Genomic DNA, 17961 nt, shown 5'->3' with positions numbered 1-17961 from the left:
CAGAACTTTCTGGCTGTGTTGTTGAACTGAGTGTGCTGTTTTACTTCAGAGGGACAGGCGCATTCATACACGCAGGGACCGTGCGGTAACCACGCTTTGACAATTATCACAGTCCTGGTGTGAGTGCTCATGTGCCTCAGACCAAAGAAAATAGATTCTGACCCCTGTTTTACCCTACAGAGGACAGTTTGTCCCCTAACTCACTCATGCTCTTGCCCAACTGCTGCCTCAGTCTTTGTGTATCCTCTGAATAATAAGGTCAAACCACTCTTTCATGTGTCCAGCCGGATCACAATGATACGGTTGATGTTTTTTAGATGAAAAGAGAAAGAGTGTGACACTTTATTGAAGAAGCTGCTTCAGATATTCTCTGCATACACACAGCCTGGGGTCAAACAGATATAATCACCCCCATCCCCTTCCCACTAGTTAACAAAGACCAATTCAAATGAAAGAGAGGGAGTGTGTGCCATCATTTAGGAAAGTTTTAAGGGATCCCTCTTAAAATGAGCTCTTGGCACACTATAGCACAAACATGTTAAATGGTTTAAAGGAACAGTGTGTGATTTTTGGAGGATCTAATGACAGAAGCGTAATATAATATGTGACCCTGGACAACAAAACCAGTTTTATGGGTCAATTTATTTGAAATAATCTGAAAGCTGAATACATACGGTTTCTATTGATGTATGAGTTGTTAGAATAGGACAATATCTGGCTGAGATACAACCTTTTAAAACTCTGGATTCTGAGAATGAAAAAACTAAATACTGACAAAATTGCCTTTGAAGTTGTGAATCAGGGGCACTGTGCCAGGCCATCAACTCATAAAATAAAGTTTTTATATATTTGAGGTAAGAAAGATTTTTGGCATAAAAGAAAAATTGATAATTTTGACCCATACAATGTATTTTCTATTTTACTTAAAATGTCCCTGTGCTAGTTAAGACTAGTTTTGTGATCCAGGGTCACATATACTTAACAATGTCTTTAGATGAGTATAAATACATCATTATATAATAATATAATAAAATAATGAAGCGTTATGTTTGTATTGCCCAAGTATGAGCTATTTGTATCTACTTTTCATGGTCCTCAGATGCTTTGTGTAACAAAATGCAGTTTTCAGTGCAAGAAGCATGTTTCTGACAGTTGAAAATGCACAAAAAGAGCTTTTGACTAATCAACTGTATTCTCTTGCAAAAGACACCTTTTCATTATTTGTGCTTGAAAGAAGAATCGGTTACTCAGACATGATGACAGGCTTTCGGTGCTGTTCTGCGGAAATACAGAAAACCAGATGAGATGTCCATATAAAAATGTAATAGATACACCGTTGGTCCCTTTGACATTTTTTGTCAGCCTTTGTAGTGCTTTAGAAGGGTGGGGTCGAGTGAGCCGTTGGTTGCAATTCGCAACCTCAGCACTAAACGTTAATAGATTTTACTGACTGGTCCTTTGAATTCTACACACAGTCATGTTTTTCCTCCTTAAAATCATTTTTCTACGTGTTACCCTTAATGAAATGAACTATGGTTTTGCTTAAAAAGTGAACTGATCGTTAACAAAAACATGGTTAAATAATGGTTATTGTAGCTATACAGTGGTTCATTTGTGGTCATTATGGTTTAACCGCACTAAGCTTGTTTTTTGTTTGTTTTATTTGTAATAAAACCATACGGGAAAATGTGTTTTATTTTCAAAATGAAATGCCATTTGTGGAAACTAGTTTTAGGATTTTCTTTATATTTCCTTTAGAAACAACATTTTTTTAGGACTATAATTGACATAGGACTACAGTTCCATATGATGTGGATATACCAAATATAGGAATAGTTTACCGAAATATTCTTTCATAATTCAGGGCGCATCCACAAGATTTGAAAATTATAATTTCAGAATTTATATAAGCATATTGATAATATCTTTATATAGCTGAACATGTTCTGGATTATACAGGATGCTTTGTAAATTACAATACGACCATATACATCTACACCTTGACTTCATCTAACTCCCATTTTCCATCCAAATTGACTCTAAAGATTACATTAACACATTTTGCAGACGCTTTTATCCAAAAGGACTTATATTGCATTATACTATACATTTGATTCTGAGTATGTGCAATACCCGGGGTTGAACCCATGACCTTGGCGTTGCTAGCCCCATGCTCTTACCACTGAGCTACAGGTAAACTTCTTGTATAAGACAATATACAGCCATAAACAGTGAGATAATATACAGCCCTGAGATTAGATCTAAGACGACCTTTGAAAGCATATTTGTAAACAACTTTAACCAGCTAGGTAGCAAGATTAGCACATCCGTATCTTTGTGAGTGACTGTTTATACGTTTCTGTTGATATGTGTCATGGAAAAAGTGAAACAATATACAGCACTGAGACCAGACACACTGATGCAAAACATAATCATATACATACGTCAGTCAAATGGTCGATTAGTCATGTCTGACTGTTCTCAGATCAGTGCACGCATACAATTTCTAATTGTGTGATTGACAGGCCTCATTAGTCCGTGTTTATTGGCTGTAGGGAATTTCTGTCACTAATTAACAAAGTGATTAATGCCATTAAAAAGTGACTAACAGAAATATCTTTTGGAAATGTGGTGGGAAATCTCTCAAGGTGGAATCATTTACACAGAAAAACAGAAAAAAAGTGAAATGAACACAAATGAGAATACAAAGACACAAACACAGGTATTACAGGTTTGACCAAGTTCACCTAAAAATGATTATTCTGTCATCATTTACCCTTAAGTTGTTCCAAATCTGTATAATTAAGATATTTGTGTGTAAAATATTAGCAGGAATGCCTGTAACCAAACAGGTCTTGTCCCCCATTGACTACCATAGTAGGAAAAAGGACAATGGTAGCAAAAAGTGCCACAGAACTGTTTGCTTTCCTACATTCCTTCAAAATATCTTCTTTTGTGTTCATTGAACAAAGACATTTCTTAGCAAATTCCTACTATGGTAGTCAATGGTGGCCAAGAAATGTTTGGTTGCAAACATTCTTCCAAATATCTTTCTCTGTGTTTATCAGAACCAAGAAATGTATACAGATTTGTAACAACTTGTGAGTGAGTAAACGGAGACACAATGTCAATTTCATTCATTAACGGTTGTTTAGCTTTCAGAAATAATCTTTAAAACCAAAGTCCAGAATAAATCATGACAGAATTTGTATTGGTCAATGAAGTGTTCAGTTTTTGTAGATGAAAAACAGGTTTGTGCAGACTGAGTCAGAATGCAGAACGTTCATGAACCGCATGAATCACTCAACTTGATAATAAGTCTCAGGCACTGACACTTGTTCAATCCTGAAACTTTATTTTTTCCTTATTCAGTCCGATGGTTATGAGCATTTCTAGCTTTCCTTTATCTCTCAAAGTCAATGTTTTTCTTCACAACCCCAGTACCTTCTTCCATTTAAGCAGCATTTTGTTTCTATCTGTCACTTCAATATGTTGCTGTTAATTTGATTACACAAGTGCAGTGAAGTGTGGACATTCCAGTGTGTGTCTATTTAAAGGGGTCATATGGCGCTAACACGTGTTTTTATGTGTCTTTGTTGTTATAAGTTGCAAAAGATGCATTCGATCTAAAAGCTCCCCAACCTGCATGAAACACCTCGTGTAACCACACCTCCGCAAAAATATGTCAGTTTGTGGTATGAGTTGACTAAGACCGCCCAAATGTAAACGCAAGTAAGGTGGGCGCACCTGTCAGTACAATTGCTTTGGAACCTGATGTTTAAATATGATGGTTAAATCTTCTCTATTAGTTTCAGCCTTGTCATATCACCCCTTTAACAATTGTGTCTCAAACAGTCACTTCATCCAGCCGTCGCCATTATTGGCATCCTCTTCTTCTCAGAGAGATGTTTGTCTGTCAGTCCCCAGCCTGTCTAACATAAACGACAGGTAACCTCTAGACCGGCAAAAAACACATTCTCTTTCCCACAATAATCTTTCCTCTCCTGTTCTTCTTGTAAATGGGTTATCTCTGGGGAATCACTTCGCCCTCCATTAACACATACTTCTGTGTACTTAAGGTGACATTTTAGTGTGTCAGAGATTTTTCAAGGACCAGTTCAACCATAAATGTTATAACTAACCTGTGTGACGTTCCAAACATGTATGACTTCCTTTTCTGTGAAACACGAAAAGACTCTGTGAGTCTTTTCTGTGTCATTACAATGTACTGGAACCATAATTGCATCAAAAAGTAATTTATTCAACATGTGTTCACTCATCCAAGTCTTCTGAAGTCATATCATAGCTTTGGCCTTAAATTTGTGCATCATTCGATGAAAAGCTTGAGATCTTTTGACGTCTCCTCTCATGTTCCACATAATAAAGAAAGTCATATGGCTTTAACAATGGCATTAGTGTGAGTAAATGATGTCATTTTTAATGCACAAATCCTTAAAGGTCTAAATATCTAGAATGTTGTGTATTCAAGACAGATGTAGCTTTTACTAAGAGAGGTTAGGTCAGGAGAGGTGGACGTCGGAATTTCGGCGCTTGTGATGTGATTCTGTCTGTTTACGCTTTGATGTTGATCCTGAGCTGTTTGTTTGTTTTTGTGTGCGTGTCTCAGTCTTCGCCAGTCTGGGATGGAAGCAGTCTGTCTACAAAGTCTCTGTCACAGTTTATGTCTCATGGGAGGAATGTTTGAGCCGCAGAGGAATGTGCTGTAAAAATGGAATTACTGCCAAGCTGTCTGTCTAGTCACCAGGGTTCTTCACATCCTCTCGACGGTAGAAGAAGAGGATTCTTGATTCATGTTTATAAATAGGTTTAGATGAGTCAAAATGTGATCACAGTTTAAAATTGACTACAAGGAAAAAGGAAAAATGTAGGATGATTTTTTTATATTTATACTTAAACACAGATTGTATTTCAGTTCAAACAGATGTATTCTGGACACACATTTCCTAAAACGTTTATGCATTGTCTTTTTTGCAAAGCAACCTAGTGTTCACTCAGGATGTTCATTTAAAGAGTAAATATTTTGTGATTTTTAAGTACCTACTTTATTTTATGGATTGTCAAACAACAAGTTTACATCCTGACTGACTCTCAGATGATTAATTCATCGATTCATCGGTCTAATCCCCTTTTGCTGTCATCCTACTCTGACATTATTGGTCAGATGGTCTAGTCTGCTGTGATTGGTCTACTGCATACAGCATCGCAGTGTCGGAAATGGAACGTAGGCCGGCATTACACTGAGTGACGCTAATCTGACCCAGAACTGAAATTAGAACGACGGACGACTCCTTTTTTCCCCAGCCAATAACTTTGTTATTTTCGGCTTTACAACTTGGCAGATCATCACCGTCACATTCACACTGCACGAAATGTAATTCTAATGACATTGTAATAGTTATTAGCGGTGGGAGAAAAATCTATGCATGTATGAATCGCGATTCAATGTTTTTTTCGATTCGAATCGAATCAAAAAAAAAATCAATACTTTTTAATGTTATTTTTAAAACGTGCTGTGGTCGTACTAAAAAAACGGAAGCCAACCGCGAGAGTTTGTGCTCCACCCTGACAGATTAGAGTGCGCACAGAGTGCAGAGGACAATAGAGTATGCGCGAGTTATCGAAGAGGAAAGACAAATAATTACATCCAGCCCCACTTTCCCAGTTGCAGCTTGTTACTCTTGCGATAGTGAGAAAAGTTGAGGTTTGTTTCTTTGTTCACGGCATTTCAGTGATGGGTGTTATATAAACGGTGTATTTAACGCTGGATTTGGACATCGTTTAAAATTGATAGATGGCACCATCCTAGTGCTAAAAGATGCAAGACTTGAACTGGACACGGTAAGTCAAACTGAGTCATATGTCTGTGTTTTGTTGGCAATTGTCATGTACGTGCATAATGTAAAAAACACCAAGGGATTAATGCGATTACGTATTGTGTGCTCGTGCTGAAGTTACATCCCACTGCCAGCCTCCAGCAACTCGTCTTTTTCCGGAAATAATCATACAGCTGTCTCTCTCTTTTATAAATATGATCAAACTAAATACTTTTTGAAGATGTGAAGTATGAAATACTACTGTATAGGTACTTAAGATTAATATAAGATTTGCAGAAACTGCGGATGTTACCCCATCTTTTAACAAGTTACCCATTTCCTGAGAATTAAACACACAACTTGTTGTCAGTTGAGGAACTAGAACATCAGGATGCAAGTCTCTGTTTATGACACACACCTATAGCAGTCCATAACAACATATTTCAATGGTGGTGAGACATCCATCTTTGATATGTCAGCCTCTGGTTACACAATGACTGCACAAACAGCTTTATATTTTTTCTTTTATAGGATGCAAGTCTCTGTTTGTGACACACAACTATAGCAGTCTCACCTGTTTTATTAAGACAAACTATCTTCATCTTGAACCCATGGCTGATTCTAAAAATCCCTGATATTAGTCATAGTTTTATATAAGAACGTTTCATGACATATGACAACTAACAAAAATTATAAACATTAGTCTCCATAACAACTTGGTCAAACACACAAATATAGGATTGCTTCTGAATGTGTCACAGTCGCTCTTGTTTTTGGATTAAAGAATTAGCACATGGTCTTGCGATGACCATCACATGAGTTCTATTTGAAATCCACAAGACTAAGGTCACATTTTAGGGTTAGTAAGGGTGGGTTGCGGCCGCTCTGTGACCTCAATCCACACTGTTGTCAAACCCTCACTGAGGAGAGTTTCACAGCATACTGATACCCCACGTCTCCACGTGTGGAATTATGCCACCAAAGTATGAACACTTAGTTAGCACATGGGCCTAATATATTCATGCCATACGAGATGAAATTTACAGCCCTTTTAAAATTATAATGTCATTGCATGTTGGATTGTTGTGAGCATTAGTCATATTTTTTCGCTCTAAACTTTATGATATGATGTTCCATTCTTTGTGAGGTTTTATGGACCTCTTTTGATGTATTCATTGTAGACTCTCTTTCTCAGAAAGGAGTTGAGGAGGATTCATGCTGGAGAACTAGAGAGATTGCAGGAGAGCTTCAGAACGAGACTGGAAGCTGCTGAACAAGAACGCAATTCAAAGGTGATGTGATCAAATAAAAAAATTGGTCATTTATAATAAAAAGAATTAGATTATAAATATGAACAAAACAGTTTTTTTGTCTAATTTCTTGATCCCAAGTGAGTTTAGTAGTCCAAAGATTTTTCGTAAAAATGTAAGATACCCTTTCAAAGTTATATTCATTTTTTCTTAATTCACTTTTTATAGGGAAGTTTTTAGATTAAACGATTATTTTTGTGACATTTTGTGAACTTCTTACAATATTTCTCCCAAATGTAAAAAAAAAATATTGTTTTTAAAGATTTGCATTTATTTGCAGAAAATGAATACTGAAACAGGTCAAAATACCAGAAAAGATGCTCGGTATTTTTCAGACCTCACATACTACAAAGAAAACAAGTTCATACTCACTTTTAAGTAATACAACAGTAATATTTTTACATGTGTTTAGGAAAAGCTCTAAACCTTAAGTTTTATCACCGTTTTTATATGTCTTGTTATGCCATTCACATTACTATTGGATCCTGATGTTTGATTTTGTGAAAAAGAGACTGGACAGGAATGGCCACAATACATAATGAAGAGTTTGGTTCCTAAACGAATCATCTTTTTTTACTGTGCATTCCAATTAACTCCAATCAAACTGCAGTTTGTTTGTTTTGATTTAAGCTATAATAACAAATATATATATAGCTAACGAACACAATAAAACACAATAAAAACTAGATTTTTTGGAAAATGTGGTATCTTAATTTTTTCAGTGGATATATGTAAATATTATATAGATAGATATTAAAAAATATGTATAAAAGTCCACTGTGATAAATACTCTGTATGCTCTTTGAGAACTATATAGACATTTACTATGAATACACTTCCACCTCTTTTATCTAAAGTTCACTTAAACTCTTTTTTTAAAATAAATATCATTTGTTTATTTTTCGTGGCCTGAGGTCTACCCACAGCACAACAGTAGTAAGAGGAACTTGATTTGGTAAAATTACATTTAAGACTCGCTGGTTTCCTGCAGTTAATGCAAGTCTACAGTAGGTGAAACGGTCTCTTGCTGTCACACACACGCAGACATAAAGCCTCTCTTCATCGAACACACACACTCTCTCTCTTTCTCCACCACACACTCTCACACAGACCCTGTTGTGTTCTCACATGCACTCTATCTCCATGAAAAATATGGTGGCCTTGGTCATGCCCAACTAAAAATACATGGCACGTCACCACCCCCTTCTTTGTTGTTTATAATTGCGGTAACCGTTTTATTCAGCCGCTGACAGTTCGATATTTCAATGGTGGTGAGAAATCCATCTTTCATATGACAGTCTCTGGTTACACAATGACTGCACAAACAGCTTTATATTGCTTTTTCCCGACCGCATGAGACCTAAATTAACCATAATAAAAGGGCATAATTATATCTCATTGCCATTTTGCTCTGTCAGCTGCTTGGCTGTGTAATTATTCAATGACGTGTAATCATTCTCACCCAGGGTTATGAATGCTTTGAATAGTCACATTTTTTGCTTTGTTGTTGGCAGTATTTGGATTTTTAATGTGCAGTTTTATTTGTTTATAGGTAGTTTTTTGTTTCTGTTTTGTTCCTTCCACCTGCCTACAGTATGACTACACATGTGAAACTTTTTTGAGAAATCTAAGAAGAGCATTTGTTTGGATATGCGTATGTGTGTGCAGATGGAGGCCTGTCTTGAGCAGAAACAAGCTGAAAAGGAGAAACAGCTGAAGGAGTTAGAGATGGAGTTAAGAAGAGATGCAGTTATAGAATTGGACATCCAAAGACAGAAAAACCAGGAGCTGCTTCAAAAATACCAGAATGAAAACCAGCAACTACAAAAGAAGGTATAATAAATGGACCTCTGGCACACCCATGTGACCTCGACCTTAATGGGTCAGTGGCGTGCCATTCATCAAAGCAGGGAAGAGGTTTTGTTTCCCAATATAAGTCATACAGTATATGAAAAATGTTTGCCCTTCAAATCAAGGTCAGTGTGGTACAGCCCATCCTGCAGTGGGCCCTTCAAGGTTATAAAAACTTTCAAATGTGTAACGCAGCAGTTCAAGACAAGGAGATGTTAATTTTGAATGGAGGAGATGCCTCAAGGTGTTAAATAAACCTCTTTTGTGTGAAAATTTTAAATTCACCGCATGACTGCTAAGCTTTGTAAAGTTTAACATGTTTATTTTGGGTGAGCTAAATTGGAGTATGATACAAAATTTGTTTTTTAAGAGTCACAGACAATTTCACGATAGGTGTTATCTTTTTTCATTTATTAGATTTCTATGGAAACTACATTTGGTGGCTTTTAAAACATTTGTGATTTATTCATGTCGAGGCCATTAGAGGGCGCCAAATGGCCAATGTATTATTGTGCAATAGAATGACAATGACAGTTCAGTTTTATGCATTCATAAACAACAATAGAAGTTAACATCATAGCTCTCGTTGAACTCCCGAGACGCGACATTGCAATTTTTTTCATGTAGCATTGATTTCTCCATGCTGTGACTTTATCAGAACAGACCTGTCAGAGAACCACTGCAGCACTCCTCTTTTTCATTCATTCTTTCTCTCTCTTTCTCTCTCTCTCTCCCAGCCCCCCATGTGGCTTTGTTTGGTTTTTGGCTCACACCTCTCCTTTGTTCGTGGCCACAAATGATGTCTGATTACTGTCTGTTCAGTGGAGCCTGATATCCAGCGTGTGTTTGTTTGGTCAGAGTAAGATTGGTGGAGTCAGGTCTACTGGTCCAGAAGTGATGTTGAGAGATGTTGTCTGCACGCATGCCACAGATGAGGGATTGGCATGCACAGTCGAATTGGGGAGGGTATGGGGGGTGTGCAAGACAGAAGAGATTTGGAACCTGACATTATGGAAAAATACCTTGGTTATATACACAGTAGAGACCAGTGAACACAGAGTAAAATCTAGTATTGTAACCAAGTTTAAACAAAAAAGTAATAAAAAAGTTATTTTTTCAAAAACCGGTTAAATATCATAATCATGAAAACATTGTTGCCTTTATTTATTGAGACCTTTTACTCATAAACTGAAAACTGTGATTCTGTCAAACCAATAAAAAATTCAAGTCGTTTATTTTTTTAGGTTTAAACTGTGTATGTTTCTGATCTTCTGTTTTAAGGTTCCTGCTATGATACATTTAGCCACACAGGAGCTCCATGAGGAGATTGCAGTTCTGCAGGAATGCATTAAACAGCAGGGAGAAGCTTGTGAGAGCGCCCCCCAAAGGGAACAACAGGCACTGCAGAGGGAAGGAGATGCTCAGCTACAGTCTGCCCTGCAGGACCTGCAACAGGCTCAGAAACAATTACAACAGCTTAAAGAAGAGAAGACAGCCCTAGAGGAAGAGGTGAGACACTTACGGAGATTATCAGTCCATCTGACCACTGTCACAGCCTGTCAATTTGATAAGAGGTGATGCTGTAGCTTAAAAAATGGTTCACACGGCTGTTCTGACAACAGAGGAAATTATGTAAACTGGCAGAGTTTACTGCTATAGACATACAGTGGTGAAACTGTGGTGAAGTGACGAACAAGTGACATACATCAGAATACTGGAATAACAGTAAATCAATTACAAATAAAATATATATCAAAAATGAATTACCAAGAAGCAAAATAAGAACCAGCGAACGTGAGACTTGCATAAAAGCGTTTATGCATTAATGTAAGCGAGTGATGTATTTGGAGCGCTACTCTGTTGACATGCATGCGTGTGTCTCCAGGGTGCAGTCTGTGGTTTCAGTCACGACACCTTTTGTCAGTTCGCTTGCTCACATCCTCCCACTCAGACAACTAAAACCCCCTTTCTCCAACCTTCAGGGTCTGCCACTCACTTCCGCCGAACCGCTTCCCTCCTTGCCGAGTGTCTCACCAGTTCATCCAATTTCCCAGCTGACGTATTCTTTTACGCCGACCCCTGAGCGCAGCATCTCTACCTCTCTCACCCACCACACTTTCAAAGCAAATGGCGTTCTTTTGTGGGAAAGATTTTGCTGCATTTTAAGAATCCATTAAAGCTGGCTAAGATCTAACCCTGATATAAAATCAATACCTGAGGGCATTTAACGCTTCACCTTTTATAAAAAGCACCTTCTTGATGTTCTTTTCCCTCCCTCTCTCTCTCGCTTTTCATCTGCTCTTTGAGCTGCGCTTGCACTCTTCAGAGGCGTGCGAGACATTTTTAAACTTCAGCTTGATATTTATAAGGATTTGTTGGAGAAAGGGGAGTAATTGGTGAAGACTCTGTAACTCCTTTTTAAAACGGAATGATGCAAACTGCTTTTTTAAATCATCGAAGGCTGAGGTCCCAACATGAAGGCTGTTTTAAAACGTTGACGGCAACATTATGCTTCCTTTTAAGAACAGAATGAAATAATTTCCCTCAAAATCAGAACAGGAAATGGACAAAGAAAAAACCTGCTCATGAGAGCCTACTTGACATTTTTTTTTCAGTTAGGATGTTGCTTCAGAGAGCCGTTGCAGTTACAATAAATTAAAGCTCTGCAATAAAAGCAAACATGGACTTTTATAACAGCTCCTGCTTAAGATGGTGCTGTGAGATATCAAAGTTGTATTTTATATTCTCACCAAAAACATTTTCTCTTCTGGATATACATTGCAGAACAAAGAATATTGCCATTTGTATAAAGGAGGCACTTTTTTATGTATTTATAGCACTTGATAGTGTTTATCTTAGATGTGTGGTATGGTGTGAGGTCTTTTATTACTGTTCAACATATAATATCCACTTTATATTTATCCTTTTAAATCCTTCTAAAGTCAAAGAGAATATATGTGTGCATCCAAGCACTTTTCATATTCTTTCTTATTTCACAAAGTGTGATTATATTTTTCTTTCATATTCCTCATGCTCCTTTTCGTTGAAAAAATAAACACCTGTTTTGATCCTTCCTCAATTTGTAGAATATATATTCAGTTTTTCAACAGATGGATAAGAATGTGACATTTCATCTCCATTCGGCTCTCATCACTCTGATCCCTATGCCCTCACAGCGGGACGGGGTCAGAGCTGCATTGGGGCTTTGCTCATTCGGCCTGAGGGTGGTCGAATGCTCATGTGATATAAACTCTCTGGTGCTCTGCGGCTTTGTGTGTCAGGTGAGGAGCAGAGTGAAGCAAAGGTCACTTTGTCTACACAGATGCCCGTATAGTGTTTAACCTTTTCTGACACACACACACTGGTCTCTCCGGTGCTGTTGAAGAGTGTATGCCTTGTTGAGCAAGCACGTCTGTGCAGCGGACTGTGTGTGGGTAGATGAGATGCGTACATGGTTGGTGTGTGGGTATGTAGCCGCAGGGGGAAAAAATGGGTTTTTATTAGTGCTGATATCACATGAGCCTTATAAATACACTACGTCTATATTAATAGCATTCTAGTATTATAATAACCTTATAATATTATAAATTATAATAATTATAATAACCTTATAATACTCGACAACAAAAGGAACAGAAGCCATCACAGAAATTCTAATAGATTTAAAATAAATTCTAATGGTTTCATCAAGGTTATTTTAGTTTACTAAAATGAAAACGTTCCTGTTCATTGAAATCAAATAAAATATTAACCTACAATTTTGGGGAAAAACTTAAATCTGTGAAAAATTGAGATGTTGCCTCAAAAATAAACTGAAGTAAGTTTAAAGCAGTAAAATTTAAATAATAAATAAAAATAAATGTATCTTATATAGCAACATTCAAAATAAACCAATTATGAAATGACAAAATTACAAAAAAATTAACGAAAATTAACACAAATATCTAAACTATAATCACTCTGGTTTCCATTACAAATACCAGTATGGACCATTAGCTGTTTACCAATAAAACCGTTACGACATTTCTGTGAAGTGTGTTTCGGGCCTTATTCCAGTAGGATTTAATGATGTTCTGTTGGTTCCCATCGGCCACAATTACATCCCACCAGAACCCACACATTATCAGTAGAGACCATAACCAATTCCGATAAAAGTTCTTCAGGTGTTTTTTAAGCACCTAATCATATTAAATTTATATAAGATTATATGGGCTACATTAACATAACACATAAATGATACCTTACACTAAGGGTGTAAATGCCATCATTTTACATTTAGAATCTTGCTTTTATTCAAAGCGACTAACAAATGAGATAAAAAACGGAAGCAATTGGAAGACATAAGGACAACAAAAAGCATAAGCCAAGTAAAACTGGTCTCAGTATTCAAAGCGAAGTTTCTTTCTTAAGGATAGAAAGTGTAGAAAAGAGATAGAAGTCGGTACTAATCGGTCATGTGCTGACAGAAAATATATGTTTTCATCCGATTCTTAAAGATGGTACAGAATCTGCTGATCTTGTAGTAGCGGGCAGATCATTCACAAATGTGGAACAGATTCAGAGATTTTTTTCCCTTTTTGGGATTGCACTACAAGACGTTGTTCGTTTGGAGAGTGTAGGGATCTGGCGGGTATATAGGTCTGTATAAGCGAGTAAAGATATAGGGGTGGAGAACCAGTGGTGGTCTTGTAGGCCAAGAGCAGAGCTTTGAATTCGATGCGAGCGACTACTGGGAGCAAATGTTACTTAATAAAAAGAGAAGTGACTTGTGCTCTCTTCGGTTCATTGAAGACCACTCTTGCATTATGGGGCAAGAGTTTATTTGGGATATGAAGAGTTCATTTGCAAAAACGGACAACTCATTTTTTTCCTATTCAAAAATCATGTTTTTTATTGTTATCATGTTTTTATTGTGTCTTATTGTATTAGTTATGATTACTTAATCAAACAACCCAAAAGCAGTTTGATTGATATTATTTGGAATACACAAACATGGACGCAGGATTGGAAACAAATGTGGAATCAAAAATGATGTTATCTTTAATTTACAATGATACAAAAATGTACAGTTTGTACCATCATTTGTGTATTAATTTATTTTTACAATGTGTCATCTATTTCATTTGATAAATGTATTGGTTTCATTTAAATGTGTGATGTAATTCTCTCTTAGAGTTAAGCTTTTAAAATGTCGTCTTATTTGAACCATAAAATTGGGTTTTATTTTTCAGTGACATGCCTATTGAATTACATGCAAATGACGTACATACAAATAATTTGTGAAACCTGGTGTTGTATGTACAACAAAAATGGTTTTGAGAATTGTTCATATTTTGAAATCAGTTATGAAATTTCAGTTTTATTATATAATTATTCCGAATATTGTGATACAATCGGCTGGTGGACACAGCATTGCTTATTTAACAATATTGTTACTCTTCTACAGTATCTATGCGACAGCTCAGCTTGTTGCAGTATCTCTGTTTGACCATTAGGTGACGCTGTTTGACCATAAGATTACACTTGGTTGCATCGTGGTCTAGTTAAATCCTAAATGTGCCACAGGTCACATTGAAAGTTTGTGTTCTGTCAGCACTTGTGTGTGGAAATTATGGCTATTTTTATTTGGAATATGTTTCCACAAGCATGTGGAAATACTAAAAATGTCTTCCAAACACTCAGCATCATCTGACTGTACACGCAATGATCCAAAACTTACCACACATGAAAACAGAAACTGACATACGGAAAACATAGTCATCTTTAATGATATGACATATTTTGTTTCATCACAACTAATTGCATAACTACCCTGATGATTTCTCTTTTCTTTCTTCACTGTTTTCTCTCTCTTGGACTAACAGAAGTATCTTCTGGAGGAGACAGTAAGGCGTGAATGTGAGGAACGGGAAGAACTGACCTCAGCCCTCACTTTGGCTAGAGAACAGCTGCTTGACCTCAAACATATCTCAATGAATCCCCGTGACACACAGACACACACCCGACTCTCTAGATCGACACTCGCACACCCTGACCCTCCAACCTCCCAACAAAACCCCATTCTGCTCCATAATCACCCACGCAACAACAGCACCCCACCAAGTCAAGGCACCAGACGTAAGAGTTTGGGTGAGTGGCATTCCGGCATTGTGACCAGAAGTCTAGCATCCTCGCATGAGATATCAAGGCCGGTATCAACCCTGCCCAAAATCAACAAAAATGGAATCCCTTTAGTAAACGACTGCAAAACTATCACTTCCTTACTTAGCAGAAGGGACAAACTCTGATTCCCCTCTCAAAAATTCTCCTCCCAAGGACTCTTCACCTTCCATTGTTTTTATACTGACCTCGTCATATTTTCTATCTCCCACCCTAAATGGAAAATTAAACCTTCAAAGAAACCCTTCTGCATCTAACATTCTCAAAAAAGCATCAAAAAGTATGTTTATAAATTAGTTTCTTTCATGGGTGCCGACACAGAGCATGTTGTGAATTGGAGCATGTTGTGGTGCCAAACTCTTATAGTTAATTTTTAAGATATTATTTTTGTGATCAAAACACACTACCATGTGCCAATAAAGGTCGGTGTATTGTTTTACATTACTTTGATTGACAGGATGGTTCAACTGGGTTTGGACTGGTGTCATTTAATAAAATACAAAAAGATTTTTGGGTATGCTTGTTTTACATTGGACATATTCACCATGTTAACACAAACACACCTTTTAAAATGCACTTTTGACCAAGGGCCTTTTATCTGTGAATAAGATGTGTGTGGCCTATGATCTCGCTCCACACTTCCTGTCAATCTGACGTCTCTCTTTCTCTGTGCTTTGAAGTTGGAAAGTCTTTTAAAGTAGTGCCAAGCAGCGAAACCCTTTTACTTCTTGTGGTGTTTGTAAAGTACATGTAAAGTATAACTGTCAGACAAAACGACTTGGAAACCACAAACCAAGTTTAAATTCTTTCTTGTTTGATCTCTAAAATAACATCTGTTCAGTCGGGTCTGGCATGGGGTTGAAAGGCCCTGATCTGCCCTATAGTGTCCACAGAATGAAAGCTATTGCAGTTTCTTTTAGGTTAACAGAGACTTACAGGACACTTTTCAATGATGTCTCTGTAGTGTTTCTCATAAAGGTGAGCCACAATGAGGCCTTGATTGGACTTAGGCCATTTCTTACGGTTTAAGTATTTTTATGTTATTTTTTGGTTATGCCAAACCCTAGAATATTTTATTGCACACAATTGAAGCGTCTGCTAAATTATTAAATGTTTGTAGACTATTAAGTCGAATGGTTGAGATCCACTTCTCTAGGGATATTTAAGTGTGTTATTACTATTATTATTTGCTTCTGAAAAAATATTTCATTTTTGTTAAGCCTAGTATTTTATTTGTACCCAGTGATCCAAATTTAAGGGAAGTATAAGGGAACTGTTTCCTCATTGGTCAGATGTTTGGGGCCGTTTATGTACAGGAGGTTCAGAGGGGTTAGCAATAGCTCACAGTGCTTAACTTACAAATATCACTATTTGTTAAAGATAAAAATGATATTCACAACTACACTTGTGTTCAAGAGGAATCAAGGCTGCCTGGAAAGTGACAATGTCATGCACCCGTTTGCTGAAAAGTTGTTTTAAGAAGAAGAGGGGCGTTCTCGATGGGACATCCAAACATTCATCTGGTAAGTTAAGATAATGTACACGTCCTATGTGAACTTAACTCATGGCTAATGCAATGTGGATACAATGAAATGCACACGTATTGCTTGCTTGTGTATTCTGCTGAATCACGGCTGGTTGTTTATTGCGAACTAGATGGGAAAGCCAACAGAGGAACTGATGCGTCAAGCTAGAGTTATGAAACGATGAGTTATGAAAGTGAAACCTATACACGTCTTCCGCTGAGAGTGAAAAAAGCAAGGAGCAGAATATAGTGGGTTCAATAAAAACACGGCATTGTCTCTTAGATCCTCCTTTTAAGGTGGATTGCTGCATTTCCAACTTAAAAAGTACGGCATTTTGTATTTGCGATAGTCACATATTTAGTGAGCACAACCCGTTATTACTGTTATTGCGCTGACCTCTAGTGGCTTGATATGTACATAAATACAAGCATCGCTTTTACGTTTAGTAGAATATAACACTTATTTCACTTCATGTAGTCTGAGATATGGTTTGCTGTCAAACACGAGGCCTCTTCAGATTTGACTGGAGCTCTAAATGAATGAACTGTTCAGTTATTTTTGAAACTATATGTACTTAAAGTAAAAACAACAATCATAATTACTACTTAAACCACGAACCATGGTACAAGTAGGAAACAATTATTATACGAATTCCTGGAAAAAAAGAAATATCTTTTTGGAAAAATATGTTTTCAAAATCATGTACAATCTAAAATATGCATTTAAAAATACTATTTATTTTAACTAAAGGAATTTTATAAGGACCAAATGATTGTAGACCTGCAATTGCCTAAAAAGTGGACCAAAATATGTTTTTTATGCTGTTATTATTCCTTCAGTCTTGACACTGTTACCCGCGGGTATACTTTACTGTCCGTGTCGCGCACAAACGACGTCAGAGTTTGACGCATGTGCAATGGACTACTTGCGCGTAGCCTTGTCACCTACTTCCGACTTGAAATCGTACGATTCAATTGTTTCCGGTTATATCAATTAACTATTGGCTCATGCTCCCTGTGAAACCTAAAGGGTTAAATATACGACTTATACGTACAAACATTATCAGCGACATAAGAAGAAATATTCTAAACATCACTAGGTACAAAATCTTAAAAAGATCTGGGAAAGTAATGGCTTATGAACTCTTTAATGAAGAGTAACCAGGCAGAGAAGCGGATCCAAATGCAGTGTAGATTTAATTAAATAATAACTTGCAAAAACAAACCACTGCATTCCACAGAACATAGGAGGCACAAAAATAAAGCATGAAACATAGACCGA

The 17961-nt window shown here is 36.9% G+C and overlaps 1 protein-coding gene across 4 annotated transcripts in view; it reads left to right on the top strand.

Annotated features, from left to right (window-relative positions):
• lekr1 (leucine, glutamate and lysine rich 1) overlaps nt 1-15609 on the top strand; it is a 63623-nt gene extending 48014 nt beyond the window's left edge. For 2 of the 4 annotated variants that reach the window (XM_056766321.1, XM_056766320.1), the window contains exons 10-13: nt 7030-7126; nt 8813-8977; nt 10277-10504; nt 14860-15608. In XM_056766321.1, coding sequence (XP_056622299.1) covers nt 7030-7126; nt 8813-8977; nt 10277-10504; nt 14860-15282 — 913 coding nt within the window. In that variant the 3' untranslated portion in view covers nt 15283-15608. Of the gene's footprint in view, nt 1-7029; nt 7127-8812; nt 8978-10276; nt 10505-10977; nt 11761-14859 lie in introns of those variants that run through there. The other 2 variants (XM_056766322.1, XM_056766323.1) reach the window with 2 other exon arrangements.
• The last annotated feature ends 2352 nt before the right edge of the window (nt 15610-17961 follow it).

Source organism: Triplophysa dalaica, chromosome 14, assembly GCF_015846415.1.
Source record: "Triplophysa dalaica isolate WHDGS20190420 chromosome 14, ASM1584641v1, whole genome shotgun sequence".
NCBI classification, from domain to species: Eukaryota; Metazoa; Chordata; class Actinopteri; order Cypriniformes; family Nemacheilidae; genus Triplophysa; species Triplophysa dalaica.
Note: the sequence above shows the minus strand (reverse complement) of the source record. Positions and strands in the feature narration are given on the sequence as shown.